Here is a 17,145-nt window from a genome sequence, read left to right on the forward strand (position 1 = left end):
TATATCTCGCAATTCTGACTTTATATCTCGCAATTCTGACTTTATATCTCACAATTCTGACTTTATATCTCACAATTCTGACTTTATATCTAGCAATTCTGACTTTATATCTCGCAATTCTGACTTTAGATCTCGCAATTCTGACTTTATATCTCGCAAAATGTTGATTCAGTTTAATGTTGATTCAGTTCAATGACTGTGTAAAATGAGTTAAATTCTAATATAAGCAGCTCAGATGATATTATTCAGTTTTCATAATTCATTTGAAGTTTTGTTCTCATCTGATAGTGTCAGTGCAGTTAAATCTGTAATACAGCTTAATATTAATTTTGAGTTGGGATCAGCCGTTCTCCTTTTAAGAGATACTAAACTATAGGATAAATGTGGTGATAATGGCATGTCATAAAAGCAGTGGATACACACTACGGTCAAAAAGCCTTTCAGACGCACTATCCAGGGCAGATACTTCATTCTTTAGTTTAGCTGGTAACAGTTCACAGCAAGATTTCATTAGTTTATAACTAACAATACTTCTAAAGCATTTATTAATCTTATGTTCATTTTAACATTAAAATGAACATAAGACTTAACATTATTAAAATCAAAAGTTGTATCTGTTAAAGTCGCCTGTAGTCAATCATTTTATCACATTTGATCACCAAAAAGACATATTTAAAAGTTTTTTTCCTTGAAAAAACCGTACACCTTAAAATATCTTGAATGTAACTCGACACCCTTGCCTCATTTAGTATGCGTGGCTCTATGAATATGCAAATGAGCCCCGCCTCCACTCACTCCCTCAGCTCAGAGATCCACTGGTTGACGATCACACATTGATCTGATTGGTTACAAGGTAGTTTGTGACGTCAGAAACACCAGCGATTTCAAAGCGTGTTTTTGAGACTGTCGTTGGTTCACTGCAGTTTTAAGGAGGAAATACTCAGCAATGCTGTCGACTTATGAACTTACACATGGTGTGTCTTAAAGCACATTAAAAACACCACATAGGCACATAAACAACATTAAAATCTGGATTTTCACCACAGGGGGACTTTAACATTTTTTTAACTAACATTAACAATGAACAGTTGTATTTTTTTATTAACTAACTAACAGATTAATAACTGAAACAAATGTATTGCTTATTGTTTAATGCATGAACTAAAGGGGCCTTATTGTAAAGTTCTAAAATTAAAGACTCAAATGTATGTGTCTGACTCGTTTTCTGATAGCATGATGCTGTTGTGAAATGTTGAATGTACACACTGTGATGCCTTAGTTCAGTTCTATATTAATGCAGTAAAGTTGCTATTTTTTTCCACATTTATCATGTTTTGCGCTCATTATTCTCACTTGTAAGTACCATAAAACAGTCCTGGCCAGTTTGTGTAAAAACACCGGTTGCAGACTCGCCCCTCACTGCAGACAAACCGGTTTCCTTGTTGAGGAGAGGGCAAAACTAGTTGTCCTAGTTGTCACATGGATGATGTCCTAAGGGCTTTATCTCAGAAACAGGTTTTGGGTCAAAAAAAAGTTTAATGCACAAATCCTTGATTTCTCTATCAGTGGTTTTGCATGTTGGTTTCAAACACCATTTGTTTTAAATATATTATGAATTCTGTCCATCAAACTGAAATTTTACATATTGCTGTTACATATTTTCTATGATGTGCGAATCTCTGAAAATGTTGTTACTTTTTTACAGTTTTTGCAGTTTATTCATTGTTTTTGTGTTAAAGCAACTAAATAGCTTATAATACATTTTAAATATTATATTGTTGAAAATGCATTGGTTTTATATTTGTTAGGTAGTAGTAGCCTATGTCACATTACAAATATTTTCTCAAAGCAGTTTCCCACTCTGACTTATCACATATGCTGTGACAACATGCCCCGCCAAAGGTCAACTGGGTAATAATGATGGAAATATATATATATATATATATATATATATATATATATATATATATATATATATATATATATATATATATATTTAATATATATATATATATATATATTCTTTTTTACAAAAGTGATTTCAAAATAAACCACCTTGAGGAATATTCGCCCTGGCACTCCTTTATTTAGGCTACTGTACAACTCACCATATATTGAACATCTTATAAAAGTTTTTTTGTTGTTGTTTTTTTCCATATCCATAATGATCCCACGTCACGTGCATTTTTATAGCGCATTTGTTTATAACACAATTCACATCTCTCGATAACGCTGGGGGAAAGTATACACAGAGAGTAAAAAGTAGGGCGTTTCTAATAGGAAGATTAGAAGATAAGTGTTTGTATAAATTCTCAGACTTTAAAGTCCCCGTGAACCGGAAGTTGCAAACGACTTTTCTCCAGTGTTATGACGTATTTCCCAGTGAAACGGAATATTGAACAGAGGGCAGGGTTTTACTTCAGCGCTCCTCCTCTCCATCTCTGCTCATAGCAGACTAACGGTTTGAGGGGAGTGGTTAAGCGTTGCCCAAACCAATTCCTCAAACCTACGTCATCAGAGAAGGTCCTCCAATGCAGAGGGGAGGGGCATTTTCAGATTTTGATTAAAGATTACCATGGTAAAAAATTTTTTTTTTAAATATTTTCTTGCACGGATTAATTGTTCACCACAAGACTAGTAATTTTCGCTAACAAAGTAAATAGGGTCAATTTTGATTTCATGGGGACTTTAACAAAAGCATTATACTAACTAAACCAACATAATAAGACACATAAAGCTGGCACTTGTGTTTCTCATGTCTGAATATATTACCAGATAAAATGCGTGGCTTTATGAGCCGAAACAGATACTTCCGTAAACACACACCTGACTCGGACACCTGTACGCGACAATTACTAACGTTTAACTAATGAATATGCAATTTAATGGCCCAATCACACCACCTAATTAATATGCATGACCGAATGCTTCCGCATTGAAGGATCGTTCCATTCGCTGACTAACTCGCTTACCTTCTGCATTCCAGCCAATCAGACATTCGGACTGAGCTGACGTCATGCTACCTAATTAATATTCATGAGACCGCATATCTTTTTATTATTTTGCAACTGCGTATCTCTCAGCTGATGCGCAGATCTTTCCTAAACGTCGATCAGAGAGTGTAATAACTCAGCTGCTGCATCATGGACTTCGATCTGAACGCTGGTAAAATGCTGCACAGCTCCTTTAACGTTTTAACTTTGATTAAGAAGCACTAGTTGAATATAGGTAGCCTATTTCTAATGATTTCAGAGTGAAACTAATGTTTTTTTATCCACTCTTTCTCTTTTTTTCCCAGCTGTTGGAGATGACGAGGTGAAAAAGTCTGAGGGAAAACAGGTGGAGGGAATCTTCGGGTTTGGAAAGAAGGATAAAGACAAAAGCAAAGACAAGGTAAAACACGTTTATTTATAACAATCTGAATCCATCGAAACGCCAGTATCCACAAGAGATATGTGTGTTGTGATTGTAGTGTTGATGATGTCGTTATGAGTTAAATATGACAGAAATCACATTTCCTCGTGTTATACAACACACAGGACAAGGGAAGTGTTGATACTGAACATCAGTTACAAACTTTACATATGGAAATAGTGTTATAGATATTAAGAATTTGAACAAAAGCCGCACCAACTTCCTTATTAAATATGAAATATGAGCAGTATGGCGTGCAGTAATGGATGTAAATGCTGGTTTATGAGAATGCCATTGGTTTTATTCAGTAATATTATTTTACATTTTGTCTCAGAGTGATTCCAAGGGTAAGGATAAAGACAAGGACAAGCACAAAGGAGAACATAAAGACAAAGACAAAGGAGAACATAAAGACAAAGACAAACACAAGGACAAAGGAGAACATAAAGACAAAGACAAGAAGAAGAAGAAGGACAAGGATCACAAGAAGAAGGACGGCCACAAGTCCTCCTCCAGTGATTCGGTAATCTTTTTAACTAACTTTAAATGCTGTATTAATGCACACAGGTATTGCTATAAAGAGCAAAGTTAGGATTGGGAATTTGGGAGTGACTTGTTTTCCATTTATCTGCAATGAATGAACTCAGTGGACAGACTGCAGAAAGACACAATGGCCAAAGTCATCAGGGTTGGGCTGGTAAAACAGGTTGATTTGAGGCGTGGTCCACTAATACGACAGTAAACCGTAGATGCACTATCTAGGGCGGGTGCTTTTACTCTTCAGGGTCTCCTGGAAAGATTTGCTGTGATTGGTTCCCACACAACATTCCAGCAGTTACGTCACTTATCGCACAGATATCACACATTCTGACACACACCCACATAGTTTCCTAAATAACCTTTATTCAGACACACACACAGAGAAAGATGAGATCTGTGAGTAAACACACTGACAAATATGCTTAACCTGTTTTGTGAGTATAGATTTGAATGAAACAAGCTGTAAGTAAATGTATATACGAGCAGCTTTGCTGATTTGATTATGAAACGTCATATGCAGTGGCTCCTAAAGTATTTAGTCACACTTAACAATGTCTTTACTAATGCAGGTGGAGTTTGTGATTGTAATTGTGCAGCTTAAATTTCAATCACATTTTGCCAAAGAATATAAAAAACACTAAGGAACATAAAGAGGGTCAAAGGTCTTCCTTCATACGAAATGAAGGGTTTATTCACACTGCATTATTATATTCTATTATATTTAGTGCTGTAAAATCGAATAATCGCATCTAACATAAAATCGATACAGAACTAAATATATAATAATAATAATAATAATAATAATAATATAATATTTCCAAAGGATATAATATAATATTCCCGAAGGATATAATATAATTTTATATATAAATATATATATATATATATATAAGTGCTGTAAAATCGATAAATCGCATCTTACAAAGTTTGTAAAAAATGTATTATAATATATATATATATATTTTTTTTTTATAATACATTTTTTACAAACTTTTGTATATTATATATAATATATATTATACACTGAACAAAATTATAAATGCAACACTTTTGTTTTTGCCTTTGTGATGCCGGTTGGATGTACTGCCAAATTCTCTGAAACGCCTTTGTCGACGGCTTATGGTAGAGAAATGAACATTCAATTCACGGGCAACAGCTCTGGTGGGCATTCCTGCAGTCTGCATGCCAATCGCACACTCCCTCAAAACTTGCGACATCTGTGGCATTGCGCTGTGTGATAAAACTGCACATTTTAGAGTGGCTTTTATTGTGGGCAGCCTAAGGCACACCTGTGCAATAATCATGCTGTCTAATCAGCATCTTGATATGCCACACCTGTGAGGTGGACGAATTATCTCGGCAAAGGAGAAGTGCTCACTAACAAAGATTTAGACAGACTTGTGAACAATATTTGAGAGAAATAGGCCTTTTGTGCACATAGAAAAAGTCTTACATCTTTGAGTTCAGCTCATGAAAAATGTGGGCAAAAACAAAAGTGTTGCGTTTATAATTTTGTTCAGTGTACATAAACACACACATACATTTATATTATATGTTTACAAACTTTTGTTAGATCGATATTTACAGCACTAATTATTATATTACTATAGAGAGAAAAACTGTCCAGTTCTGAAGATCAAACTCTTGCAGTGAATATTGAGTCTGAAATTCTCAGTATTACACCATGTCCCAAATACACGTGTGGGGGGGTGGGGGGTGTGCTGTAAAACAGTTGACTACAGATGATCTCGAACGCCGCAGCAGACATATAAATAAATAATAAATACTGCACCCATCATGAAATGCATCCAATGACACTTTTACCATGTATTTTACATATTGTATACCATATTCAGATATTGTAATCGATATGCATTTATAGAAAAAAAATGTGTTTACATTGAATACACTTACAATGGAAGTCTATGGGGAAAGACTCTGCATCGGAATAAATATTAAAATTGCAAGTTTGCAAAACATGATCACACTTTAAATCACCATCCACTTCCTTTAATTTAAATGTAAAGCAGAAGCTCTGACGTTTCGCCTTTCATCTCCTCTTGTGTCGAACTGAAGAGTGTGACATTGAACTGTTGGACAAATAATATCCAAACATTTTCCTACATGTATGTTTAATTTGAAGGACTTTTAATAATCTGAATGTTGATGTTTGTCTCTTTTTTTGTAGGACTAAAGCAAGACTGAAGATTCATCAGATACCTCCAGAAACAAAATATCAAATTCTTTATAATAGGATGTTTCTGTAAGATGCAGATGAAGAGCTGTAATTCCACACCTCCACAAGGTGGCGCTACTTACATATTCAATGTTGCCTATAATGAAACACTGGGATAAAACAGAGTTTTGTACTGTATTTTGTGTAAAATTGTTTGCTGGTTTAATAAATTCTAGTGTCTGAAACTTGTTTTCATCCATTTTGTTTTATATAACTTTCAGTGTTTGTTGGCTATTATTGGTTTGATGTTTAAGTGTAGCTTATATTTGATCAGTGAACTGTGTGTGTGGAGAATGTGACTTTATAATGCACAAAAACTCCTGAACCGTACAGAAGAACATCAAATACACTCAGCGTGAGTTAGCCTTAGCACATTGATACACTACCAGTCAAAAGTTTTGGATCGATAGGATGTTTTTAAAAGTATTTTCAGGATTTTTTGATGAATAGAAAGTTCAAAAGAACAGCCTTTAGTAACATTATAAATGTCTTTCCTGTCTCTTTTGATCAATTTAATTAATCCTTGATGAATAAAAGTATTAATTTATTTTATTTTTTTCTGACCCCAAACTTTTGAACTGCAGGATTTAATGTTACAAAAGACTTCTATTTCAAATAAATACTGTTCTTTTGAACTTTCTATTCATTAAAGAATCCGGAAATAAAAATGTTTTCAACACTGATAATAATCATAAATGTTTCTTGATCATCAAATCATCATATTAGACTGATTTCTGAAGGATCATGTGACACTGAAGACTGGAGTAATGATGCTGAATCACAGGAATAAATGACACTTTTAAATATATTAAAATAGATTTTGGCCAATTTTTTTGGTATTTTGAATCCAATAAATGCAGAAGAGACTTCTTTTAAAAACATTAAAAATCTTCCCAAAACGTTTGACTGGGAGTGTATATAACCACAATAGGACTTTATCTAATAACTTAGACAGATTAAAGAAGACTCACCATGAAAATCCTCAAACTCGGTGATCAGATACCCAGCACTGCAATGTCTTAGTCCAAACAGTGTGTTTATGCAAATGCCTGGTTCATTTGTGAAGGTTTTAGCACAGATCTGTCTTGTTTGAGCACGGTTTGTTTGGTTATTGGTGTGTGTTTGAGCACGACACATGCAGATAATTCATCTGAACAGCAGAGATGAAACGCTGGAGCTTCCAAACACAACTGTGTGCCAGAGATAAGAGAACAGGGCGATCGCTGCCCAGAGGCTGAAGAGAGAGAGTGTGTGTGTGTGTGTGTGTGTGTGTGTGTGTGTGTGTGTGTGTGTGTGTGTGTGTGTGAAAGAGAGAGAAATGTCTCTCTGTCCATCAGACGAGCTCTTTCTCTTATTCTGTGCCAAACGCCGGCAGGATGAATGTAAAGTGTTTGTTTCGTGTGTTCAGCCACACACACCCTGTCAATCTTCTGCTTGCATATTTCATCAAACACACTGAAAATGCTGAAGGTTTAATCAGGAGAAAAGTTTGTTGGCTTGTTTGTGCAGTTTGAGATGTTGGGGGTCCGAGATCTGAACATCAGCAGAAACTGCAGCAGAGAAGATGGACCAATGTGTGTGTGTGTGTGTGTGTGTGTGTGTGTGTGTGTGTGTGTGTGTGTGTGTGTGTACCTATTTTGGGGACAAATTTGTACCCAGAAGTGACCAAAACCTGACAAAATCTCCCAAAACTTCCCTTTAGGGACGTCCTCATTTGTAAATCTGGTAAAAAATAAAATAAAGTGGTTTTTAAAAAGTTTTTTTTTTTTTTTAAATGTAAAAATGCAGCAAGTTGTGTGTGATGGGTAGGTTTAGGGGTCAGGTTAGTGTGTGTGTGTGTGTGTGTGTGTGTGTGTGTGTGTGTGTGTGTGTGTGTGTGTGTGTGTGTGTGTGTGTGTGTGTGTGTGTGTGTGTGTGTGTGTGTGTCTGTGTGTGTGTGTGTGTGTGTGTGTGTGTGTGTGTGTGTGTGTGTGTGTGTGTATGTGTGAGTCTCTCTGTGTGTGTGTGTGTGTGTGTGTGTCTGTGTGTGTGTGAGTCTGTGTGTGAGAGAGAGAGAGTGTGTGTATATGTGTGTGAGAGTGTGTTTGTGTGTGTGTGTGTGTGTGTGTGTGTGTGTGTGTGTGTGTGTGTATGTGTGAGTCTCTCTGTGTGTGTGTGTGTGTGTGTGTGTGTGTGTGTGTGTGTGTGTGTGTGTTTGTGTGTGTGTGTGTGTGTGTGTGTGTGTGTGTGTGTGTGTGTGTATGTGTGAGTCTCTCTCTGTGTGTGTGTGTGTGTGTGTGTGTGTGTGTGTGTGTGTGTCTGTCTGTGTGTTTGTGAGTCTGTGTGTGTGAGAGAGAGTGTGTGTGTGTGTGAGTGAGTGTGTTTGAGTGTGTGTGTGTGTGTGTGTGTGTGTGTGTGTGTGTGTGTGTGTGTGTGTGTGTGTGTGTCTGTGTGTGTGTGTGTGTGTGTGTGTGTGTGTGTGTGTGTGTGTGTGTGTGTGTGTGTGTGTGCAAAAACTATAGCTATACAGTACTGTAGACAGGTGTGTTTTATTGATTTTTTATTGAATTTATTGAATGTTTTTCTTTGACTGCATTGAGAGTGTGATGACTGAATACCATAATAACGCATTATTAATATTAATACTAATACATAATACAATATTAATACATAATACATTTGTTTTTGTTGTTGTTGTTGTTGTTGTTTTTTTTTTTTAGAAAAAGTAATTATCCTTAAAACTTGTTAAATTGGAATTGTTTGTAAAAGTAGGGTGTCATGTAAATACAATAGCCTACAATATATATATATATATATATATATATATATATATATATATATATATATATATATATATATATATATATAAGGTAGTAAAACATTTTAAAAGGACACTTTAAAAGTTCCTCAGTAGTATTTTTTTTATAAATGGGCCAAATAATGTCAAAATTAAAATGATAAAATGATACAAAAAACATAAACAGGTTAATTTAACAACAATCAAAGCCATTCACACTGAGAGTGAGAAGTCCCGTTCGCATCACTCCTGCGCGCACCTGACGCGCCTTGCGTGCGTGCGTGCGTGCGCGCCGCCTCCTTTTCGCGCCAGTGGAGGGCACAGTTACCTCGCGCGTCGAGTGGCGTCAGCGGTCTCTAGGCAACAGGCCAGTAGTCAGTTAGTCAGTCAGTCAGTCAGATTTCTCAATCAGAGTGGAGAGAGGCGGCAGCGGCGTCGGTCATGGCATCTCACGGGTCCGGTGCACGTTTATCCGGTTCTCCGTGAACGGCATGTGAACACACCTCCGTGTTGAGCTGAAGAACAGAACCGGAGCCTTCGGTACCGACCGAACCGGGCGCATTCACGCGCATCCATCGAGTTCTCTGAGGGAATTTTACGCGACGCCGATTTCATTGTGTTAGTTTTTCCTTCTTCTTAGCTTTCTATGTCATCGTTGAAATATTCCAAACATGCTTTAGACTTCATTCATGAATTCGGTTTTAATGGACAAACTGTGGAGAAAATTTAATTGACTTTGAACTTCGTAACACGACGACTTTCCCTCAGAAAAAATGCTGAAATTTCATAATTCTGATCTATGGATTGCTTGGCTGGTCTTCTTTTGTGTGAATGGTAAGTTTTATTATTTATTATTATTTTATTTATTTAAAAACCAAACTATAAAACGCATACATTTTGTTTTATTTACTTTTTCATGTATTATTTAGTGCCGCAAATTGTTTTGTGTACTAGTTAGTTGCTGCTGTGTGCGCGCGCGTGACGTCACAAAGTCCTGCATTTACTAGGAATGTAAACAAGGTCTTAGAGGGCGATGATCTTTTAAAGTTTTATACATTTGTAGACATTTTTTTTTTTAATGACACATTTGCATATTAAAAAGGAAGAGTTTAATATATATATAAAGAAGGTCTTGGGAGCAGTTCAACATTTGAAAGATGTTAGAGAAAGTTTGACAACTGTCATGTGAAGATGTGATACACACCACATTTCCCATAATCCTCACAACCTGACTTTCAGTGGCTTTCAATGGTTTTCAGTGGTTTTCAAGGTCTTACACACTCACTGACACACACTGCTGGGGTTTGATTGCATGCATTTTTTGTGGCACGCAAAGTGCAGCTGTTCTGTGTGTGTGTGTGTGTGTGTGTGTGTGTGTGTGATCCGAACAACACAAAGCTGGATGCTGTGAAATTGTGAGTGGGTCATGATGGACATGAAGCGGATACATGGTGGCCGAGGACTCACGGACGGGCCAGACGGCGCAGGTCTGAGAGCCGTAATCCAACCAGATTATGAAGAGCACTGCTCCACGTGACGCTCTCTGACAGTCAGATGCACGTACACACACACACACACTTTCACTGTACCATCCTCTGTGGAATTGGGGTGATGTGCAAATGTTGGCCCACATGACATATGCACACAGGTATCACCCAAATACTGTCAAACTCCAGTCATATACTCCGGGATTGTGTCATTTAGGATGCATCTGTTGTGCAAAAGTGGCGTTCCTTTATTTTTTCTTGTTTTTTGGGGGAATTTCAAGATCATTTGGTGATCCAGAGCAGTTTAATTTATGCAAAACATTGTCCGTGTCTGAATATGCATTCATCCCTACTCTATAGTGTGCGTGAGAAAACGATCTGCAACGTTTAGCCTATTTTTAATTCAGTTTGGCTTGATTATGAACCGAAGTTGCATTCAGCGCAGCGACAAGAAGTGCAAGCAACTTTGGTAACACTTTATTTTAATTTAAAGTAATTACTATTGTAATGACTATAAATTACATGCAACTAGCCCTAATAGTAAGTACATGTAGTTATTATTCAGTACTTCAATGTATAATTACACTGTAACACGAACACCTTAAAATAAAGTGTAACCTATATATTTTTTTACATGCACTCTTTGTCTGTCCCTTCCTTTCAAAATCAAACCAAATTGAATTGGCATAAAGATGCATTTCTTAAATTAACTTTGCAGATTGTTTTCTCAAGGATAGGAACAAAATATGATTATTAGGTCAACATTTTTTTATTGATTTTGACTGATTAAAAGTATAAAAAAAGTGTACTGTTGTCAAACACGTTTCTTGCGACCGTCTGCTATTGTTTGCACAGGATTTACTTATTATATAGTAAGCATTTTTGAACACTTATTAGATGCTATTAAAGAGAAATTCAGTTTTTACATAATAACCTAATATTGCGCAGGAGATTATAAGAGGGAGTGATTATAAATATAAACGTTTCATATATACATATATATATATATATACAGTATTTATTTTGTTGATCTAGTTGACTAAGCGATGGTTAGGGATGCACGATATATCGGCCACCGTATCGATATCGGCCGATAAATGATAATTTTTAATGTTATCATTATCGGCCCGATAAGAAAATTTGGCCGATATATTAAAGCCGATAAATAATGTATTATTTCCGTCAACTGAGACACTTAATATGCGTACTGTTCAACATGATGGTTTTAAAATTGCTTGAAATATGATTAAAATCACTTCTAAAAGGTCTTTCATATCGGCTACATAAAATCATAACGAGAGCATTATTATAATTGTGTTTGGGACAATGGATTTAATAATGAGACTTTTATTTTTGTATTCAGGCTCCAAAAATGATATAAAAATTTGGATTTTTATATTTGGCCAATATATCGGTTATCGGCCTTCAAATATAAAGAATTATCGGTATGGCCAAAATGTGAATATCTGTGCATCCCTAGCGATGATGCTTATTCTTGCTCACATGAGGAATAGAGACATTTGTAATTGTTCTGTACCGTACACTGGCCTAATTTAACCTCCACATAACATAGTTTCTCTCTCTCTCTCTCTCTCTCTCTGTGTGTGTAAAGCATGCAGACGTTAAGCCGATGAGATAACAGCCCTGCATGTGTACATCTATCCAGACGTGTCTCATTAATACATGCATGTTTGTGATAGCATTTGCTGGTACATCCTCTGAGCAGATACGCAATGTTGTCATCTCTGCTGCAGGATCCATTTACAGAGCACTTCCAGGTGTTTAGTTCTGTTCTGAGTGAGGTTCACTTTAAACGCGGTTGTAAAGTGTCGTGAGAGCCTGGCCGACGGGTCGGGTTCAGGTTAAACCCTGTGTTTGTATCCCACAGAGGCCGTGGCGTTATGGATGCTGTTGTCGGGAAACTGGGTTGTCTTTATATTCGGTGTTCCTGAGTTCGCTGTGTTCGCCGCTGTCACTGTCAGTTTAGAGACACGTCCTTGCACATGATCGCCGGATCTTCGGTCATTAATACTGCATCTTCTGCCATTAGGAAATGGCCAGGGAGCATGAAGGCACCTTGAGGGCATGAGAGGAAAAAATGAACATGCCACACCGAACTTTACAAAGAAAAGTAGATGGATCGATAGAGACAGAGTTATGTACTTCCAACTGACCAAGTCGTCATCAGAGCTGAAATGAATGATTTGGTTCAGTGTTTTGAAGGAGAGAGAGAGAGAGAGAGAGAGAGAGAGAGAGGTTTCTCTCTGCTTGAGTATCGCTCTGCCTCGGGGTTCAGGAGCCACACCAGCGAACAGATCAATTCTGCATATTAAAGTTCATCCGAAGCCGAATGCAGCTTCACTTAGAAATCAAACCAAAACTGAATTTACATATAAAATGGATTTTTATATATATATATATATATATATATATAAACTGTGCAGATCGTTTTCTCAAGGATAGGAAGAAAGTTGGTCAGGTCAAAATTAGGTTAGATTTTTTTCCACAATGCATATTTTTTTCGTTTTTTATTGTAATGTAAATATATTTTATTTAATATATGTAATTGCGATTTCCAGTCATAAAATCTGTTGGAAATTTCTATGGCGAATAATATGGTGTAAACTGTTTTTCTGAGTGCAGTTTCTATACAATTATTTTTTAAGAAACTTCAAGTTTAAGTAAATCAAAATAGTTACTAGAAAAGTTCATTGGTCAGACATTGTGGGAAATAGTGTTAGTATTATTTTGTATATACGATTACAATATTTATTAATATATTTGATTAGCTTTTTTTTATATTTAATTTGAAGTTTTAATAATGTTGTTAGGTGCTTTTATAATTTTTATTCTATTTAGGTTTAATTTATTTTATTTCAGTTTTGGTAATTATAATTACATATATATATTTTTTCAGTTAACCAAGTTTATTCTAAAATTGTATTTTATTTTATTTCAGCTTTTTCTAATAACAAAAAAGTTTTTCTTTAGTTAACAATAACAACAGTGACTAGAGCATCTCTTGATTAGGAACTATTTAAATATGCAGCGATCTTATCAACTTAAACATAAAGAAAGTTTCTTTCTTTAGTCACTTTTTTGGCACTAAGCTACAAATGTAGCCATATTTAAAAAAATATATAATTTAGTGAACTTCCCCCTTATTCTTTTGTGTTTGAACAAAAGCGAGGGGTCGAGATGATGCTTTTTCCCTTGATTTCCTTTTTCCCGCTGAAAAGCGGAGCAGCTGGAATATGCAGAGGACAGATGGAAGTTTCCACCTCGATTATCTTCAGCTAAAAATATCCGCTCAAAAATTAAACGACCATTGGGACCGCTAGCAAAGTGCCTGAGAGAGAGAGAGAGACGGGATAGGACGCCTGCCATCCTTGCGTTTGGAGATGAGGAATAAATAAATGATAGGAGATTTTTGAGCGAGATGGAGAGTCACCTTCATGAGAAGTGAGGTTAGCGGTGGGATAAAGGTCTAACCACGACACACACATCTCACCAGAGTCCAGCTAAAACACCTCTGGCTAGTTCAGGGCTTCTCAACCGGTGGGTCGTGACCCAAAAAAGATTGTGGATAGCAAAAGAAATAGGACGCAATGATTAATATTTCTGATGGCACTATGAAAAGTGCTCTTCTACCTCTAAAAAGGGTTACAAAAATGGGTTAAGTTTTCGTAGTGACGCGATAAAAGTAGCATTTTTTGGTTCTCCACCGAGCCTCTCAGTTGGGGTTTTCACACTGGGGGCCCTATCTTGCTCCCAGCGCAATTGACTTTGTACACGACGCATGTTTCATTCCTATTTTACAGACGCACAGCGGACTTTTCCCTCCACAGACGCACGTCGGTAAATTAGGGAATGAACCTGTGCTCCCGGGCGGTTCAGCGCAAAGAGGAGGCGTGTTCCGGCGCAAACGTTCCCTGGTGCTATTTTGCAGTTTCAGAAAACAGTTCCGGCACAGACCAGGAGAAACCTCGTCTAAAGTCAGAGGCGTGTTCAGATGCTATTTTAAGAGCGCATGCTTGGCCATAATGTAGCGTGTGCACAACGCACATACACTTTGCTTCTCTCATCTACAGACAGACGCAGCAGTTCCCATTTTTGCAAACCATACATAATTACCAGGGAAAATATTACCACACGAGGGAAATCATTGTTGTGTCCATGAAGATGTGAAAAAATAGGCATAAATCTAGCTTACACATTTACCCAAATTATCATACGCCTGTTTAACCGAAGCTAATCTGGGTGTGTTTCTCCATCCCCAATGTCTCTTCTCTGTGTTTTACGGCCCTGACGAGAAGGTCGGTCTCCTCGGCTGTGAACCACTCCTGCAAATCCGCCGTTATAATAGCAATCCGCCATGGAACAAGCATGCCTGCTCTTAAAGGAATGTGAGATGTCGCTCTGATTGGTTTATTTAACGTTACGCCCAAACCACACCTATGAGTGATGAAGCGACTTCAGACCAACACATTTTAGATTTGCGTCAGGGTCGAGGTCGAGGTCCGCCCACAAAGTTACTTGCGTTGCGCGTTTGATACTTTAGTTTCAGATCGTTAAAATAGGGCCCTGGGTGTAAATGGGAACTAGCCTCCAAAAATGGTGAAAAAAAAAAAGGATTGTGGATAGCAAAAGAAATAGGACGCAATGATCTGTTTTTATAACACAATGATTAATATTTGTGATGTCTGTAAATGAACTGGCTTTGGAGTGGAGTAGCTCTCTCTGGAGATGAGAACACTTCTCCTTTGAGTCGCGTCTTTTAAAGAAACCTGTTCTTTCAGGAACCGGGCCGATCAGAGACTCAGATATTCAGTGAGCGCTTTATTCTTTTCCCTCTTCTTCTTCCTTTGAACTTTTATGTCTCCTCCAGGTGTACAACCTGGTCTCAGACTAAACTGTTAGAGTCGACAGAGATTCAAGTCTGTTTCAAGGCAAAGTTCTCGTGGAAAACTCTCTTCTACTTCTAATAAGGCTTACAAAAATGGGTTTTGTTTTCGTAGTGATGCGATAAGAAGCATTTTTGGTTCCCCAAAGAGCCTTTCAGTTGGGGGGTTTTTGCACTGGGTAACCCACTTCCAGCCAAAATAACCCTGAATTTGGTTACATGTCGTTTTTGCCAAAATAACTTGCTAGATATATGATATTCCACCATGTAAGTCAACAGTGGGCGTTTGGTTTCATTTCTTTGACATGTTCTATGCTAATTAGCCCACTTATCGTCAAAACTGATTCATCGTAGTTTTGGCCATGGTAGCCCATGAGATGTTTGATATCCCATCATGTTCCCAAGATATTCATGACATGGTCAATCTGTAGTCACAATTAAGCTATTAAACGGCTATTAGACGTCTTTTAATTGCAAAATTGCTTGCTAGTTATAGGAACTAGCCACCAAAAAATGGTTCTTCTTTGGCATTTTGGATCCTTTTATTTCTAAGAGTGAACATCTGATAATAGTGAAGCAGTGTTTGTTCTCAGAGACGGATATCCAAGACGTCTTTCCGAGACATCTGTCTGTGACATCACTCAGCTTATGGAATTCCTGTAATTCCAGAGGATTAAGAATGTTGGACGATGGAAGCTTTATCTAAATATTTGAAACATTGACAACGTGACAGTGCAAAATTTTTTTTGCACGATGTCTTATAAACGCGGTCTTAATATGCAGAGACAAAATAATAATCCATTTGTAGGTTGGAATCCCCTAGATGTGACTGAAATTAAACACTGATCTGTGTGTTTGAGGACACAGCTGCATTTGCCTTTTGGGACCCGATTATCTGTTTGTCTGAACAATGGAAGACCAGTGAAGAGATTGGGGAAAATGTTTGAAAACAATTATAATTATGTCAGGATTCGATACATATCACGATACTGAACTCACGATACGATATTATCGCGATACTTTCAAGCGTATGTGACTCTGGATCACAAAAGCAGTCACATGTCGCACGGCAATACATATGGGTCAAAATGATCGATTTTTCTTTTATACCAAAAATCATTAGGATATTACGTAAAGATCATGTTCCATAAAGATATTTTGTACATTTCCTACTGTAAATATATAAAACATGTATTTGTGTGAGTGAATGCAGCACAATCGCCAACATAAATGAACAACTTTAAAGGAGATTTTCTCAATGTTTAGATTTTTTTGCTCCCTCAGATTCCAGATTTACAATAGTTGTATCTCGACCAAATATTGTCCGATCATAACAAACCATACATCAATGGAAAGCTTATATATTCAGCTCTATGATTATGTATAAAGCTCAATTTCAATAAATTTACCCATGTGACTGGTTTTGTGGTCCAGGGTCACACATGATAAAAGGTTAACAAAAAATGAACTGTTGATTAAAATTAATTTTGATTTTTTTTGATTAAAGTTAAATTTGGTGTTTCATTGTGTGTGTAAGTGAATAGTCTTGGACTTGATGCTGAAACCCAATGAACCGACAATAGAGACGCCAGAATAACAATATTCATGATTCTGAAGCTGAAAATACTGAATTATTGTAGATGAATATGCTTGATCTCTGTCACTGACTAGATATATTTACAATAATGTCGGCCACTTTTACTGGTAACAAAAGACACTTGGCATTATCAGGACACACACATATTCCCCCACTGCATTATTATACATCATATTCAACATTATATATAGT

The 17,145-nt window shown here is 36.8% G+C and overlaps 2 protein-coding genes across 3 annotated transcripts in view; both read left to right on the plus strand.

The window, feature by feature from the left end:
- The first annotated feature begins 2,901 nt into the window (after nt 1-2,901).
- LOC308694196 (uncharacterized protein) lies at nt 2,902-6,375 on the plus strand. Its single transcript, XM_081371581.1, has 4 exons — nt 2,902-3,165; nt 3,299-3,393; nt 3,749-3,937; nt 6,143-6,375. The coding sequence occupies exons 1-4, from the start codon at nt 3,144-3,146 to the stop codon at nt 6,146-6,148; spliced, it is 312 nt and encodes a 103-aa protein (XP_081227707.1). The 5' UTR covers nt 2,902-3,143; the 3' UTR covers nt 6,149-6,375.
- Nucleotides 6,376-9,376: 3,001 nt separating this feature from the next.
- igsf11 (immunoglobulin superfamily member 11) overlaps nt 9,377-17,145 on the plus strand; it is a 112,720-nt gene continuing 104,951 nt past the window's right edge. Inside the window, exon 1 of one of the 2 annotated variants that reach the window (XM_081371575.1) lies at nt 9,377-9,800. In XM_081371575.1, the coding sequence (XP_081227701.1) occupies nt 9,740-9,800 (61 nt within the window). In that variant the 5' untranslated portion in view covers nt 9,377-9,739. The remainder of the gene's footprint in view (nt 9,801-17,145) is intronic. The other variant, XM_081371574.1, reaches the window with a different exon arrangement.

The sequence above is a fragment of the Scardinius erythrophthalmus genome (assembly GCF_964197995.2).
Source record: "Scardinius erythrophthalmus genome assembly, chromosome: 7".
Taxonomy (NCBI): Eukaryota; Metazoa; Chordata; class Actinopteri; order Cypriniformes; family Leuciscidae; genus Scardinius; species Scardinius erythrophthalmus.

Coding starts and splice junctions, on each gene's coding strand:
- LOC308694196 (XM_081371581.1), top strand. CDS start 3,144: ATGGACTTCGATCTGAACGCTG. Junction 3,166..3,298: donor GGACTTCGATCTGAACGCTG/GTAAAATGCTGC, acceptor TTTTTTTCCCAG/CTGTTGGAGATGACGAGGTG. Junction 3,394..3,748: donor AAGACAAAAGCAAAGACAAG/GTAAAACACGTT, acceptor ATTTTGTCTCAG/AGTGATTCCAAGGGTAAGGA.